A 17,739-nucleotide genomic window follows, 5' to 3' on the forward strand; every position below is an offset into this window, starting at 1 on the left:
TTTAATTTTATAAGAAATAATATATTTTATTGTGTTTGATAATAAATAAGCATTTGAAACATATAAACAATGTATAATATGATTGTAAGGGTAACAAAGACAATTTATCAGTTTCAGCAATGTGTAACAAACATGATTCAGTATCTAAACAAACAACTTTTTCAGCACTTAAATTCAGCGCTTATAAATTTCAGCGCTTAATACTATTCAGCACTTATTTTTTTCAGTTTAACAAATAGCACCATATTTAGGGTTGACTAACATTTTGGGGGTAATTAACACATGGCCATTTATGTTGATTTAACTTCTTAATATCCACATTTGGTATAGCAAATCTCTACTACTTTCCAACGATGATTTTTCAATGGGCCCACAAGATATTTAGGAATTGGCATCTTAGAATGGGCATGACCAACTTTTGGCACTCTCCGAGGGCGCGAGCCATCGTCCATGACTCCCCCTGTTTTTTTAAGTTTTAATTAACAGATTGGACTTTATAGAGTTTGGAGAGCACTCTTAAGTTTTCTTTTAAGCGTCAAAGACGAGTGGCATCACAGACTCAGCATATAAGGATGCTCTGCAAATCTGGTACATCGAAACCCTAAAGTCATACCTGCTCTGCCGTCTTCTTCTTTCAAGAATTCTTTAAAATCCTAAATCTACAGGTCTTCTTCTCCAACTCTACTGTTCGGTTTATTTGGATGCTTTGTTGTTTTCTTGATCTGGATTTGAAGCTGAAGATCTTTTGCAGTTCTGTGATCTCAGCTTGATTCTTAGCTATAGTTTCTTATAGGTTAGGAGATTAGGTGATTCCTCTGTTGAAATTCATCTATTTCGGGAGAAATTTCCCTGGAAGATTCGTCATTTTTTCACTTTGTTTGCTGCTTATTGTTTGGTTATTGTTTTCTTGAGTTTTTTTTTGCGGGATCTCAATGGGAAAAGGTGGGGAAGATTTTGGGAAACGCAGTAATAATGGATCAAAACCCTCTGATTCGAAAATCTTTCCAGCTTGGGCGAAAGATATTGAAGAATGTATCGAGAAGTACAAGGTGGATAGAGAATTTGGTTTGACAAATCAAGAAGTAGAGAAACGACGTAAAATCTATGGATGGAATGAGTTGGAGAAGCATGATGGTCCATCAATTTGGAAACTAGTTATCGATCAGTTTAACGATACTCTGGTGCGGATTCTGCTTGCTGCTGCCGTTATATCCTTTGTACTCGCTTGGTACGATGGGGACGAAGGAGGCGAGATGGAAATCACAGCGTTTGTGGAACCTCTAGTAATTTTCCTTATATTGATCGTGAATGCTATTGTTGGGGTCTGGCAGGAGAACAATGCTGAGAAGGCCTTAGAAGCCTTGAAAGAAATCCAATCAGAGCACGCCACTGTGACACGTGAAGGGAACCGAATTCCCAATCTGCCCGCGAAGGAGCTTGTCCCTGGTGACATTGTTGAGCTCAGAGTAGGTGACAAGGTCCCCGCCGATATGCGGGTTTTGAGTCTGATAAGCTCCACTATTAGGGCAGATCAGTGTTCGTTGACGGGAGAGAGCGAAGCGGTTAACAAGACCACCAAAGTTGTTCCAGAAGACATGGACATTCAAGGGAAAAAATGTATGGTTTTTGCAGGGACCATGGTAGTGAATGGAAATTGTATCTGCTTGGTTACTCAGACTGGTATGGACACGGAGATTGGTAAGGTGCATTCTCAGATTCACGAAGCTTCACAGAGTGAAGAAGACACGCCATTGAAGAAGAAACTGAATGAATTCGGAGAAGCCCTCACAGCCATAATTGGCGTGATATGTGCATTGGTTTGGCTCATTAATGTTAAATACTTCTTAACTTGGGATTATGTTGATGGGTGGCCGAGCAATTTTACGTTCTCTTTCGAGAAATGCACATACTACTTTGAGATAGCGGTGGCTTTGGCGGTGGCTGCAATTCCAGAAGGTTTGCCAGCTGTAATCACAACCTGCTTGGCGCTTGGTACACGTAAGATGGCTCAAAAGAACGCTCTTGTAAGGAAATTGCCAAGCGTTGAGACTTTGGGTTGTACAACTGTGATTTGTTCCGATAAGACGGGTACATTGACTACCAATCAGATGGCAGTGGCAAAGCTTGTGGCGATGGGGCATCGGTCAGATACAATCCGGACCTTCAAAGTGGACGGGACCACCTATAGTCCTTTTGATGGGAGTATAGTTGACTGGCCGACTGGTCGTATGGATGCGAATCTTCAAATGATGGCAAAGATTGCTGCTTTGTGCAATGATGCAGGTGTTACAAAATCAGGGCATCAGTATATTTCTAATGGAATGCCAACCGAGGCAGCACTGAAGGTAAAACTTTTATAGTTCCCTTTTGTTCATTGTTATAAGAAATACAATTTGTAGAAATACGCTCTCTTGAAGAAAACTAATAATGATGTACATAAAACATGATTTTAAAACTCATTTGACGTCTCGTCCATGACCGAGACCGAGTCGTCTCGGATGGGTCGTTCAATTTATTTGAGATGTCTCGTTCAACAATGACACAAATAGACTGACTTTTGAGACACAATAGACTGAGTTTTGAGAAACGCATCAGGTTTGAGGCTACTTGTCAACCCGTGTCGTTGGTGGACGATACTGAGACGAATCTGATGAGTCGGCTCGGTCTTGGACGAGATTTAAAACCATGCAAATAAATGGAAGAATACTTTTAGTTATATGAGAAACATCATCTTAGGTCTGGTGCTTTATGTGGTCTAAAGGGGGAAACAGTGTAAGCCCCAGTTTTGCGGATTTCAATAAGGTTAATTAGAATCACTGTGGAACTTTTTTTTTTTCAACCATACTATGAGACAGAATATCTTGAGTGCCACCCAGTTACTGTTTTTCTATGTTGACTACACGATGAATGAAAATTTATGGAAGTAAATTTCACACTGTACTTAGGCCGTTAGAGGAAGTTAATCTGATTTTTTTTTTTCTCTTCTCAGGTTTTGGTTGAGAAAATGGGGCTTCCTGAAGGCTTTGATCATTCATCTTCAGATTTTAGTGGTGTATTACGTATGTGGAAACTTTATACACTTAAAGTACCTTTTTCTGTTGATATTTCACATGGTTATTCAATTTTTTTTGCTTTCTACTTTGTTCTGTTATTTAAGGTTGTTGTCAATGGTGGAATGCCATTGAACATCGGATTGCAACTCTTGAGTTTGACCGTGATCGAAAGTCCATGGGAGTTATTGTGAAGTCAAAGTCGGGAAGAAACTCTTTATTGGTGAAGGTATTCTCTCTCTTTCTTCCTCTTTTCTTCAGACTTAGTCATTTGGGAATCTAGTTGTTTGTTTTGGAAAGTCATATGCCCAAAAAAGTTATTTATGACTTCAGGGGTTACTTTTGTGCTTCTTTTATTTTTCATTGGAACAATGAAACTTCCACACCTGTTTTTCTCGTCTCCCTTTTCTCTGAGTGCCCGTGTTTTCTTGATTTCAAAAATCAATCTTGAGAGAGACTTATCAGTGAAAATAAAAACTTAACCTTGGTACTTCTACTTTGGGGAATTTTGTCATGCCGATAGTTGTTGCCACTTTGGATTCTCTCATATTCCTCAACATGGCACACCGCTTCTAGACATGTATGCAACACCATCTTATGATATCATCGAAGTATGTCTCACTTTGATGCGGTAAAATAAAGTGTCCTTTTAGGAAACATTGTGTAAAAGTATCATTGCAAAGTTGGGGCTGTTCCATGTTCATGGGGGGAAAGAAAATTCTTTGGAGGTTTCTTCCTTTCGCTACTACTTGGAGGTTATGATTGGAAAGGAACAGGAGAATCTTTAAAGGGGTGGCTACTTCTTTTCATGATTTGGTCTTAAATGTTCTGGGGCTGCTTTATCTTTGGTGCAAGTTATGTCTGGAGTTTAATGGTGTATTTTTTGAGGACTTTGTTTTTAGATGGGATTCACTTTGTAATAGTTAGCTTTTCACTTTCTTTCGGTTGGTCATCTCGACCACCGGTTGTATTTGCTTTTTTCCTTTCTTCTTAATAAATTTATACTTATTAAAAAAAAGTATATAAATAAAAATGCCCGGGTCATTAAAAAGCTCTTTGTTTGATATCAAATAATTTATATTTGGTGCTGTCATATGTAGTTTAACTTTTGCAGTGATAAATAAAGATGCTTGGGTCGTTAAGAAGGCACTTTGTCTGTTATCTAATTTATGTTAGGTACTATCATATATAGTTTGACTTTTCATCTTTTTGTCTTAACAATCAGCTCTTGAAGATTTCTAGTTTTATTTCATTTGTATGTGTTTCATATATTCCATATCAAACAATTTGCATATCTTGTTCTTCTTTCTTCTTTCATTATGCTGTCTCTATTTTAAGGAAGTAATAGGTGCTTATGTAAGCATAATCTCTAAAACAATTTTTATATTGTATCCATCCATGTTTTACTTTTATTTTTTATATATATATTTTTTACATTTTTATATGGAAGTGTTCATATTCAAATTTTCAAAAGTTGCCGTGCGAAGCACATGTTGACACCTCAACATTTGGTACCCATGCCACGTGTCTAGGTAACATTGGTTTTTGGTACAAAATGATTATAGATTTATGGTTATAAAAACACGTGGGTGAAGCTTGTGAAGGGTAAGATTTTGAAAATGCATGTACGGCAGACGCAAATGTATAAGGTATTTTGTCCTAACACCGCAACCTGCAATGATGCTTCTATTGGATGATCTGTATTGTTTTTGTGTTATCCGCATCTGCTCCCGGGTGTCACGTGCTAACATATTGTGCCCCAATTTGACCTGTCACCCTCTTATATTCAGAGTTGCGCCTGCTCCATCAGATCTGTTTTTTGGGCTAAATGGTTTGTCAACATGGTATCATAGAGCTAGGTTCATATAGGTCACGGGTTTGAGTCTCCTCGAAGGAATTTTCCACCCTATGGGTGAGGGGGAAGTGTTGAATGTTGTGTTATCCGCCTCCGCTCTCGGGTGTCATGTGCTCACGTATTGTGCCTCAGTTCGACTTGTCGCCCTCTTATATTCATAGTTGCGCCTTCCCCATCAAATTGGTCTTTTGGGGTAAATGGTTTGTTAACAGTTTGTCTAGTCACATTCTGATTCATGTGCATTTAATTTCTTCTAGTGGAAGATTTTCTTCTATGACTAAGTTAAGAGTTTAATATGTACTACTTTTCAGCAATTTCTAGCTTTCTTGTGCATTGCTGGGATCATTGTAGGTTGGAAAATCCTTCCTGACTTGCAAGAAAAAAAAAATGCTGCTGCATTTTGACAGGGCGCTGTAGAGAATTTATTGGAGAGAAGCACCTCTATCCAGTTGCTTGATGGTTCTGTTGTACAGTTGGATCAAAGTTCGAGAAGCCTTATCTCACGTGCTCTTCAAGAAATGTCCACAACTGCGTTGCGCTGTTTAGGTTTTGCGTACAAAGAGGAGCTTCCTGAATTTGCTACGTATAATGGTGATGAAGATCATCCAGCTCATGACCTCTTACTCAATCCAGCCAATTATTCAAGTATTGAGAGTGATCTCATTTTTGTTGGTTTGGTTGGGCTGAGGGTGAGTGTATACGTTATTTTTAATTTCATTTACAACTGTACATTTTTTGATAGTCCTGTTCCAATCTGTTCTCTCTAATGATCAGTTTTCCTTTGCATTTGAACTTTAAACCATCACAGGACCCTCCTCGAGAAGAGGTTCACATAGCAATTGAGGACTGCAGAGCAGCTGGCATCCGTGTTATGGTTATTACTGGAGATAACAAAAATACAGCAGAAGCAATTTGTCGCGAAATAGGTGTATTTGCACCCGAAGAAGACATTCGTTTGAAAAGCTTAACAGGAAGAGAGTTCATGGATCTTCCTGATCAGAAAGGTCATTTGAGGCGAAGTGGTGGGCTTCTCTTTTCTAGGGCTGAACCAAAGCATAAACAAGAGATAGTGAAGTTGCTTAAAGAAGATGGTGAGGTGGTTGCAATGACTGGTGATGGGGTGAACGATGCCCCTGCTTTGAAATTGGCTGATATTGGTATTGCAATGGGCATTGCTGGAACTGAGGTCTGCATGCTCACTTTCTCATTGTTGTCTGATAGAATCTTGTTGTGGATAAGGTTATTTTCTATTTGTGGAATGATGCAGAATCCATACCCTCGCTTAAGAAGAAAATTACGAGTCTCTATGCGGATAAATATTTAATTGTTACACATGGGACCATACATTATTGTCTTCTTGAAGTTTTACAAACTTCCAATCATATCATATGAGGATATCTTTCAATTTTAAATGGGTTTCTTCTATTTGATCACATTGTTTCTTATCTTAAATCAAAGGCAATTCGAAGGCTGAAAATGATATGGATGTGGACGTAGCACGAAAGATGATATGAAACATATACCTTGACTGAAAATATGGTTTATGATAGAGTTAAATGGCGAAATAGGATTTATGTGGCCAACCTAGTAATTGGGATAGGTGTAGATGGTGATGAACTTTCATTGAGTTAGTGATTTAGGCAGGAACAACCCAAACGATTACCTCTCTTTGTTTAGATGTTATATTATTTCTGAATATGGTAGTATATAATCTCATGTGCCATGCTGCATTGCTTTTAAATGCTTTTCGGCATGTTTTATATAATATTCTTGATCAAAAATACATCATGACCTTAACTCTTTATTTTCCCTTCTAAGTTCTAACTAGCATGTTTAATGGTGTATGAGGCGTATGCCTTAACTTGCACAAGGGGCAAGGCTCATTAAAAACTCCTTCAGATGCAAGGAAGAAACTTTGAAACGATCGGGCATATGCCTCAGACCAGTGGTCGTCCAAAAGACGTACACTTTACAGTGAGGCGTGATCCCTCACGTGCTAACTTTTATATTTTTTCTCCTATTTTTTAAAACCACATTTTAATAGTGTTTTTTGTTTTTCTCTTCTTTTTCTTCATCATCTTTTCTGTTCTTCTCTTTCTTGTTTTCTTCTTGCTGTTGGCATGCAACATAATTGGAGCATTTTGAAATAAATTTGAAATGAAATAGTAATATATGAGAAATTATTTGATTCATAAATAAACTTTTGTAGTATTTAATATTATGCAGAGAAAGTTACTGGAAAATAATAGAGTTATATTAAACTTTCAATCAATCAAATATAAATTTTTCAGTGGATTTGAGAATTGAAATTTGGAAATATGTGGTGGCTGGCTTCCCATGCACATGACGCTTACGCCTCAAGGCACTGGCCAGCCAAGTGCCATGCCTCTTGCCTCAACATCTGAAGACATTGAGCCATAAATGCATTGTAGTCATTTTGGTTTCTTTTGTTACAGTTCTTTCCTAAACATCTTACTGATCTATCTTTTCCTTTTCAGGTTGCCAAGGAAGCTTCTGACATGGTGTTGGCAGATGATAATTTTAGAACGATAGTTGCTGCTGTTGGCGAAGGACGATCTATTTATAACAATATGAAGGCTTTTATCAGGTATTTCTCTCGTTCTTTTTTCTTTATAGATATGTCCACAAATGCAGTTAAAGGTTGGTCCAGTGATTCACTTGTTTTACTAGAAAATTGTCAATATCTCATCCTATCATATTCTTTTCTTGGATATCCATGGACTTTTTATTTTGTAAAACTGAAAAAGAATTTCTACGATTCTCTGAAGAGGAAACTTAAGTGTTTAGATGGAATACAGATGTGTTCTGAGCAGTTGGTACGTGTTTTCATCAACACGGCTGAAGAAAGGTACTCGATTGGCTGGGAAAAGATAATCTATATCTCTGTCAGCTAGTATTAGGGTGCAATTTGGCTGGTTAGGAGGCAACCCAAGCCCGAACCCATCCTGACCTCTGAACTTTGATGATCTGCCAAACCCAAACCAAAGCATGTCAACTTAGCCCAAGCCTAGAGATGAGGGAGGCCCCAATTTATATATGACATTGGACCAAGCACAACCCTATTTCTCAAAAATCTCAACCCAAGTTTCAAAAGCGTCTGCTTGGGCTATTTGAGTCCATCAAGTTGCATCAATAGTAGAGGGAAGAGATGCCAATTGGGCCAGGGTAGTGCATGCCCAAGTTGCTTTGCTAGTTAATATTGGTTAATCAGTGAAGTGATGGTGTATGGTTCACCTTGAATTCCGCACCCCATCCTCATTTGAATTTCTACTCTGAACAGCGGATACTGCACTGTGATTTCATCAAAGGTTTAATTCCTCTGTACAGCGGGTGCATGTCAAACACCAAACCAATTCAGCCAATTTGCTGCAAATGATCATTGAAATTCGTTTTGATGGGGCTATGGAGGCTTTTCTTGCTCTTCGGAAAATTAAGCCCTGAATAACTCCTTTAGTTTGATTAGTTATAGTTTTTTATTTGTTTTTATTTTTGTATTAAATTAAACTTGCTTCTAGAAATAGAAGCTCCATTGTGTTTTTAAACTAAAATGCACATGTATGATATTTTCGATGTTATTTGGTAAAAGCTTCACAGGTTGGATAACTTCTTACATTTTTAAGAATGATTTCGTCCCTGATCCTGCAACCAAATCCTCTCCTGCTCTTGTTCCTATTTTGGAAAGCAAGGAACAAAACATTCACATTTATATATTCTTCATTAAAAAACTGGGCCATGTAGAGAAAAATGTAGTTTACTAACTTGTTAGCCAATCAACACCCTGTGATCATTTCTTAGCAAAAAAAAAAAAAAAAAACCCAATGATCATCATCTATGACTTAACCCAAATGAATTAATGAAAAAACACAGAATTGAACCAATCTTTCTTGTAGAGGAAAATAATTATAAATTGAGCTCAGGCTTATGTTATGGAAAATTATATTTTCATCATCTATAATTATATTTTTTTTGGGATTGTCAAGGAAAATGTGTTTAGGGGGGTGGGGGGTTGTATTTTTTCAGGTTGAATTTTATTTTGAATGTCCCCATTGCCATTTCCATGGGTTTTGTTTTCATGTTATTGCAGGTACATGATTTCCTCAAATATTGGTGAGGTCGCCTCTATATTTCTAACAGCAGCTTTAGGTATTCCAGAGGGTCTAATTCCTGTTCAGCTTCTGTGGGTCAATCTCGTTACTGATGGCCCCCCTGCAACTGCTCTGGGATTCAATCCTCCAGACAAAGATATAATGAAGAAGCCTCCTCGAAGAAGTGATGACTCATTGATAAGTGCTTGGATTTTATTTCGCTATCTGGTACTTTGACCGTCTTCTTTCTCCCACGCACGACTGATTTCATTTTGATTCCTGATTTGCTATTCTCTGAAACTGATTTCAATCTTACTCTCTATGTGTTAATTGTGAACCTGGTCAGGTTATTGGGCTCTATGTTGGATTAGCAACTGTGGGTGTCTTCATCATATGGTTTACGCATAGTTCCTTCTTGGGAATCGACCTGAGCGGTGATGGCCACACCCTCGTCACTTATTCCCAGCTCACAAACTGGGGACAGTGCCCTTCATGGGAAGGTTTCACAGTCTCTCCCTTCACTGCTGGGGATCGAGTGTTTGACTTTGATGCAAACCCATGTGACTATTTCCAGACCGGAAAGGTGAAAGCCATGACCCTCTCTCTCTCTGTTTTGGTTGCTATCGAGATGTTCAACTCCCTCAATGCCTTGTCTGAGGATGGGAGTCTCTTGACAATGCCCCCATGGGTCAATCCATGGCTTCTTGTAGCCATGTCTGTCTCCTTCGGCTTGCACTTTTTGATACTCTACGTGCCATTCCTTGCCCAAGTGTTTGGAATTGTGCCTCTCAGCCTGAATGAATGGCTCTTGGTGTTGGCTGTGGCATTCCCAGTGATTCTGATTGACGAGATTCTCAAGTTTGTGGGACGGTGTACGAGTGGTTTACGCACGTCTTGCACGAGGAAATCATTGAAAATCAAAGCTGAGTGAAATTCGGAAAGAACTAGTTGGAAAAGTTAGGGGTGCTGCCTCTGAAAGCTCAAAATGTATGACATGGCAGTTCAGAGGCCGGTACATTTTCTATATTGAGGTCTGATTTTGATCTTCTTGAAAAAGTAGGAAGATCGTGAGGAAGCATAGATATTGGAGCGACCCAAATTCACTTCCATTTCTTAATTCTCATGGAACTCACTTTGGACTTTAGATGTGAAAGATAGAAGCACTGTTGATGTAATTTCTAATGCATTCCTGAATGTTTCTGTCTACTTGGATTTTGAAATAGTGTTGAGGTTGCTCTATCTTGTTTTTCCTCTTTTTAATTGTTGAATAATGTTCTAGTTTTCATCAAGGATACATGTTATGAAATTCAGTCTTACAGTTGGAAGTAATGACTTGGGTTATCATCTAAACATGAAGTACACATGAAGTACAGTGGCATTATTAATTAAGAGATCTCTTTGCCACAAATTATTTTCTTGGTTAACAATTATTGTTGTTTTGGTACAATACAGAGAGGTCCATAAATACAACAAACTTTTGTTGCATAGGTAAGTTGATTATGAGTGAAACCGAATTCTTTTACAGTTGTAAAATTCGACATAGCTATTATTGTCTGGCGGCCATTCACTCTACAAAATAGATGTTGAACCATCATCGTCACCAGCTATATCGTCGCTGAAGTACTAGGTGTAGGCGGCCTGGACCACGGATTACACCTCCAGCTATTTCGTCGCTTAAGTACTAGGCGTAGGTGGTGTGGACCACGGATTACACCTCGGCTTAGATTTGATAAATTTTGAATGGGTTATGAGCTCTGGGCCTGCATTGGCATTCCCAACCACCATTGGATTTTTATTGGGTCTGACTAACCTTACTGACTTAGTAAGTAAAAAAAAGGCCTAACTAAGATTCATCCACCGTCAAAACATACCATCACCAACGAGATTTATAAAAATTACCAGTTGTGTTTGCCATCGCCATCGATCAAACCCTTCCCTTCCCGGCTTGAAGTTGAAGACAATCTTCTGGGTTTCAATAAAGAATGAAAACTGTGGTAGTCAAGGTAGCATGTGGTATATCTTTTCCCTGTTTGTTAAAGGAGGGATACGGTCACTCTCTAATCCATGGTTCGACGTTAAAATATGAACATTATGACAGAAAACAACATACGAAGGAGTGACACCTCTACAAGTTTGATCGACAAGGACCATACAAATCATAATGTGTGGATACCTCTACATTGGCAGCGCGAGTGGCACGTGGCCCAAATGACACCTTAGCAATCTAGATTTTTTTAGATTGTGTTTGAAAAAAAATCTAAAAAAGAAATATATTTTTTGCCCAGATCTTGAGCTTGATATTGGACGGGAATTGAATTTTCAAATTTTAAATTTAAATCCAACTATGTCGAAATCTGATTTTTTCCAATTTTGGTGTGTTTTTTTTATTTTTATTTCTTTTGGAATTTATAAATTTTATGCTCTATGTAAATGTGGTGCTCAATCGGGTTTCATGTGGACATGTGGTCCTCGGTCCCTATAACCCCATCTCTATTTCTCACTATCTATTACAAGTTGAAAATAAGGGTATTTAGATCATTTAACAATGGGAATTATAAAAAAAAAAATAAAAAATATATTATTTCTATTAAAAGTAATTATTATTATTTTTTTAAATTATAAAAACAAACTTTGAATGACCATTGAAGAGTCATTTTTAACAAATTACAAAAGAACCCTATGAAAAACTTACTTCAATTGTAAAATTTTTAAGTTTGCATGAAAAACTATCATTCATAATGTTTTTTTTTCCACACTTTAGAATCTGAGTTTTTCGGCGAAATTAAGATTGTTTTAATCTTTAATTTGCGTGTCATAAATAATTTAAGAAATCAGGCATCAAACTTAAATAGAAAAAAAATCATTTAAATAGTTTAATATATGAATGAGTATGTTATAACATAAAATAATAGATTAATTTTATTTTTAAGAAATTAAAATTTTTTTTTATCATTTAATAAAATTTAATATCTTTTAAGCATACAAAATGTGTATTTCGACGGCTAATTCAATGGATAATTTTTTTTAGAAAATTACATTTGAATGATAACTTTTTATGCAAATTTTTGAAAAATTATACTTGAATGATAACTTCTCATGGGTTGCCAAAAATGACTCGTTAACGACTGTTTAATGCTTGTTTTTGTAATTTTGGAAAAAAAATGATTACTTTTATTAAAAATAATATTTTATTTATTTATTTTTAAATTTCTCCTATAATAATGGATATGAGTCAATGTATGATATGTCATTTGTTAGCCTAAAATTGAAGCATCTCAAACCTATACCAAAGACGTGGAAGGATTCGTTTCTTATCTGATTAATGATCATTAAAGACTTGACTTGGCTTGAGCCATGCCATATACTAAAAACAACCACTTTATGTACCACATTAACGCTAATTTAAGTCATAGATTTTCATGCAAACTTTTGAAAAACACACTTGAAAGGTCGTTTCTCATGAGTTGCCAAAAACGACTCTTCAATGACCATTAAATGTTTGATTTTGAAATTTTGAAAAAAAAATGATTGCTTTTATTAAAAAAAATATTTTATTTAGATTTTTTTATTATTATTTTAATTTCCCCTATAATAATGGATATAAATCAAGGTAAGATAGGCCATCCGTTAGCATAAAATTGGAACATTTCAAACCCATACCAAAGACGTGGAAGGATTCGTTTCTTATCTGATTAATGATCATTAAAGACTTGACTTGAGCCAAGCCATATACTAAAAGTAACATCTTTATGTACCTCGTCACGCTAATTTAAGTCATATATATATATATATATATATATCTCCTCACCGTAGAGATCATCATCACCAAAAATCAGCTCATTCCAAAACCTCTAACCCATGTTTTGAAAAATGTTTTGCCAAAATGTTTGCCATTGAACGGGAGCCATATATATATATATGGTCAGATTATTACGACTCCCTTTGCGACACACCATTTTGTCTTATATGGGCAAAAATATTTGGAATGGGCTGATTTTTTGTGAGGATGATCTCTATGGTGAGGAGATCATCCTTGCCAAAAATCAGCTCATTATGAAACTTCTAGCCCCATGTTTACAAGTTGAAAAATTTTAGACCGTCCAATTTTTGTAAATCAATTTTGATGGGGTTAGAAGTTTTGGAATGGGATGATTTTTTACCAGGATGATCCCCTCATCATAGAGATAATCCTATCAAAAAATCAGTCCATTCCAAACATTTTTGCCCATATAAGACAAACGGTATGTCGCAATGTGAGTCGTAATAGGGGTCGTAATAACGCTATCTATATATATATATATATATATATATATATATATATATATATATATATATTATATATATATATGGGTCCCGTTCGCCACCCTTAGTTTTACCACACACTTTAACAAACGCGTTTTGTCTTACATGGGTTAGAAGTTTCGGAATGAGCTGATTTTTGGTGAGGATGATCTCTATGGTGAGGAGATCATCCTCACCAAAAATCAGCTCATTCCAAAACTTCTAACCCCATCAAAATTGATTTACAAAAAATGGACGGTCCACGATTTTTCAACGTGTAAACATGGGGCTAAACATTTCGGAATGGGCTGATTTTTGGGGAGGATGATCTTCTAATCATAGAGATCATCCTCACCAAAAATCAACTCATTCCAAAACTTCTAACCCATGTAGGACAAAAAACGTTTGTTAAAGTGTGTGGTAAAACTTAGGGTGCTGAACATTTCCCTATATATATAGGGTAGCGTTCAATGGTAAACTTTTTGGCAAAACATTTTTCAAAACATGAGTTAGAGGTTTTAGAATGGGTTGATTTTTGGTGAGGATGATCTCTACGGTGAGGAGATCATCATCACCAAAAATCAACCCATCCCAAAACTTTTAGCCCTAGTTTACAAGTTGAAAAATCGTGGACCGTCCATTTTTTGTAAACCATTTTTGATGGGGTTAGAAGTTTTGGAATGGGCTGATTTTTGGTGATGATGATCTCCTCACCGTATAGATCATCCTCACTAAAAATCAGCCCATTCCAAAACCTCTAACTCATGTTTTGAAAAATGTTTTCCCAAAATGTTTGTTGCTGAACATTTCCCATTATATATAGGGTCCCGTTCAGCACCAAACATTTTGGCCAACATTTTAGCTAATCATTTTTGTCCTACATGGGTTAGAAGTTTTGGAATGAGTTGATTTTTTGTGAGGATGATCTCTATGGTGAGGAAATCATCCTCACAAAAAATCAGTCAATTCTAAAACTTCTAACCCCATGTTTATAAGTTGAAAAATCGTGGACCGTCCATTTTTTGTAAAGTATTTGTGATGAGGTTAGAAATTTTGGAATGGACTAATTTTTGGTGAAGATGATCTCCTCACCAAAAATCAGCCCATTCCAAAACTTTTAACCCATGTAAGACAAAAATGGTTGAGTACTGACCATTTCCCATATATATATATATATATATATATTATATATGAGAAATGTTCGGCACCAAACATTTTGGCAAAACATTTTGCCTAATCATTTTTGTTCTACATGGGTTAGAAGTTTTGGAATTGACTGATTTTTGGTGAGGATGATCTTTACGATGAGGAGATCATCATCACAAAAAATCAGTCCATCCCAAAAGTTCTAACCCCATAAAAAATGGTTTACAAAAAATGGACGATTAGGAGATCATTCTCACCAAAAATCAACCCATTCCAAAACTTCTAACCCATGTAAGACAAAAATGGTTGGGCAAAATATTTGGTGCTGAACGAGACCCATATATATATATATATATAGGGTAGCGTTCAAGGGCAAACTTTTTGGCAAAACATTTTTCAAAACATGGGTTAGAGGTTTTGGAATGGGCTGATTTTTGGTGAGGATGATCTCTACGGTGAGTAGATCATCATCACCAAAAATCAGCCCATTCCAAAACTTCTAACCCCATGTTTACCAGTTGAAAAATTGTGAACCGTCCATTTTTTGTAAACTATTTTTGATGGTGTTAGAAGTTTTAGAATGAGCTGATTTTTGGTGAGGATGATCTCCTCACCATAGAGATCATCCTCACCAAAAATCAGCCCATTCCAAAACTTCTAACTCATGTTTTGAAAAATATTTTGCCAAAAAGTTTGCTAAAAAGTTTGCCATTGAAACACCCCCCCATATATATATATATATAGGGTCCCGTTCGGCACCCTAAGTTTTGCCACACACTTTAACAAATACGTTTTGTCTTACATGGGTTAGAAGTTTCGGAATGAGCTGATTTTTGGTGAGGATGATCTCTATGGTGAGGAGATCATCCTCACCAAAAATCAGCTCATTCCAAAACTTCTAACCCCATCAAAATTGATTTACAAAAATTGGACGGTCCACGATTTTTCAACGTGTAAACATGGGGCTAAACATTTCGGAATGGGCTGATTTTTGGGGAGGATGATCTTCTAATCATAGAGATCATCCTCACCAAAAATCAGCTCATTCCAAAACTTCTAACCCATGTAGAACAAAAAACGTTTGTTAAAGTGTGTGGTAAAACTTAGGGTGCTGAACATTTCCCATATATATATATATATAGGGTCCCTTTCAGCAACAAACATTTTGGCAAACATTTTGGCAAAACATTTTTCAAAACATGGGTTAGAGGTTTTGGATTGGGCTGATTTTTGGTGAGGATGATCTCTATGGTGAGGAGATCATCCTCATCAAAAATCAGCCCATTCCAAAACTTCTAGCCCCATGTTTACAAGTTGAAAAATTGTGGACCGTCCATTTTTTGTAAATCATTTTTGATGGGTTAGACGTTTTGGAATGGGCTGATTTTTGGTGATGATGATCTCCCCACCGTAGAGATCATCCTCACCAAAAATCAGCCCATTTCAAAACCTCTAACCCATATTTTGAAAAATGTTTTGCCAAAATGTTTGTCAAAATGTTTGTTGCTGAACATTTCCCATATATATATATATATATGGGTCCCGTTCGGCATCCTAAGTTTTACCACACACTTTAACAAACGCGTTTTGTCCTACATGGGTTAGAAGTTTTGGAATGGGCTGATTTTTGGTGAGGATGATCTCTATGGTGAGGAGATCATCCTCACCAAAAATCAGCTCATTCCAAAACTTCTAACCCCATAAAAAATGATTTACAAAAAATGGACGGTCCACGATTTTTCAACTTGTAAACATGGGGCTAAACATTTCGGAATAGGCTGATTTTTGGGGAGGATGATCTTCTAATCATAGAGATCATCCTCACAAAAAATCAGCCCATTCCAAAACTTTTAACCCATGTAAGACAAAAAACGTTTGTTAAAGTGTGTGGTAAAACTTAGGGTGCTGAACATTTCCCTATATATATATATATATATATATATATATAAACGGTCAATAGATAGGGTTATATGGACTAAATGACCATCTATCTCTATGGATCACATCTCAACGTCCATCGGATGTCTTATGTATTACGAACTCCTCCCAAAAAAGAATTGAAGAAAGAGATTTTCCACCGTTGGATTTAAAATTTAAAATTAGGAGTTCAATGGCCGCCCATTTTTAAACTTAAGATCTAACTTTAAAAAGTAAATATTTTAAAATTTTTTTTCTTTTCAAAATCAATCTAAACCACAAACAAGAGGGCTGAGTTGTCATTTGGACCCAGAGTAGTCCACGTGACCTAAATGTGGACCTCGATCCATACTCTACATGATCCCTCAATCCATGCAACCTTTTCCCATTATATGTATAAAATTTGCAACCTAATTATTTAGTTATTCTGCTCGAATTATATAAAATATAAAAATCTCATATATGATTTTCACAGAGTGGTGATATGCACTAAACTTCCAGTATCAAAGTCGAGTAAAGAGTTGGACAATGGTGTGCAACAAGGTATTTTAGTTTAGTGCATCTTCATTTTTCCATTTTTCCTTATGAACAAAGAGACAAAATCTAGATTCGGGAATGTTTAGGCAAGGGAAGAACCATGAAAAATAAGACAAAAGTTAGCAAAGTTAAAAAAAAATAAGGAAAATATAAAAGTATATATTATCATTTATGTATAATATAGAAATGTATATTTCATACATTAAACAAATTTTTTATTATAAAAGTGTATTAATAATAAACCTTTTTTTTTATTATAGAAAAATGTATTAAATAAAATTTCTTATTAAACAGAATATAAAAGTATATTTTTTAAAATTTTGGGGATAAGTCGAGATTAAATTGTCAATTGAAAGAATCATGAATTAATCAACGATTATTTTTAAAAAAAATTGGAGAATTTGTAACCATGGGTTCGAAAATAATACTAGTAAGAAACAAGTTTTAATGAGCAAAAAGGGGGGTTTAGGCATACCCCCACTAGTTTTGGTGAATATTTGAGAAACCCCTCGCTTGACCTTATTCTACTCTAGATGACTAACCTAAAAGGATTTAAATGCCCCCATCTTTGAGTTCTTTCCAAAAACCCTTGATTTTTTATCCCAAACATCCATCATCTTCAAGGTTTTTAATTTCCTTGATAAATTGAGGGTGCCAACATTGCTATCCACCTTTATCATTAACAAGAAATCACTTTCTTGTCCAACAAAACAAAAAATATTCTAAAGTGACTTCCTACAACATTGCATTCGACAATGTGTTGATATGGATGTGGTTAAAATCATAGATAATATTCCTTGAGATACAAGTGGAATGCATCTATGTTTATCAGCACATCTCCACGTCA

The 17,739-nt window shown here is 36.1% G+C and overlaps 1 protein-coding gene across 1 annotated transcript; it reads left to right on the forward strand.

Moving 5' to 3' along the window:
• Window positions 1-427: 427 nt before the first annotated feature.
• Window positions 428-10,340, forward strand: LOC147385692 (calcium-transporting ATPase 4, endoplasmic reticulum-type-like). Its single transcript, XM_086422602.1, has 8 exons — window positions 428-2,345; window positions 2,990-3,059; window positions 3,158-3,279; window positions 5,313-5,594; window positions 5,714-6,091; window positions 7,404-7,513; window positions 9,011-9,239; window positions 9,358-10,340. Exons 1-8 carry the CDS (start codon window positions 933-935, stop codon window positions 9,940-9,942), a joined length of 3,189 nt encoding a protein of 1,062 aa, XP_086278728.1. The 5' UTR covers window positions 428-932; the 3' UTR covers window positions 9,943-10,340.
• Window positions 10,341-17,739: the final 7,399 nt, after the last annotated feature.

The sequence above is a fragment of the Akebia trifoliata genome, chromosome 14, assembly GCF_017979445.1.
Source record: "Akebia trifoliata isolate Shusen 1 chromosome 14, ASM1797944v1, whole genome shotgun sequence".
In the NCBI taxonomy this organism is placed as follows: Eukaryota; Viridiplantae; Streptophyta; class Magnoliopsida; order Ranunculales; family Lardizabalaceae; genus Akebia; species Akebia trifoliata.

Bases quoted from the DNA above. Each gene is read 5' to 3' on its own strand.
- LOC147385692 (XM_086422602.1), top strand. From the start codon at position 933: ATGGGAAAAGGTGGGGAAGATTTTGGGAAACGCAGTAATAATGGATCA. The intron at 3,060-3,157 runs GTATGTGGAAAC...CTGTTATTTAAG, and splicing joins AGATTTTAGTGGTGTATTAC to GTTGTTGTCAATGGTGGAAT. The intron at 7,514-9,010 runs GTATTTCTCTCG...ATGTTATTGCAG, and splicing joins AATATGAAGGCTTTTATCAG to GTACATGATTTCCTCAAATA.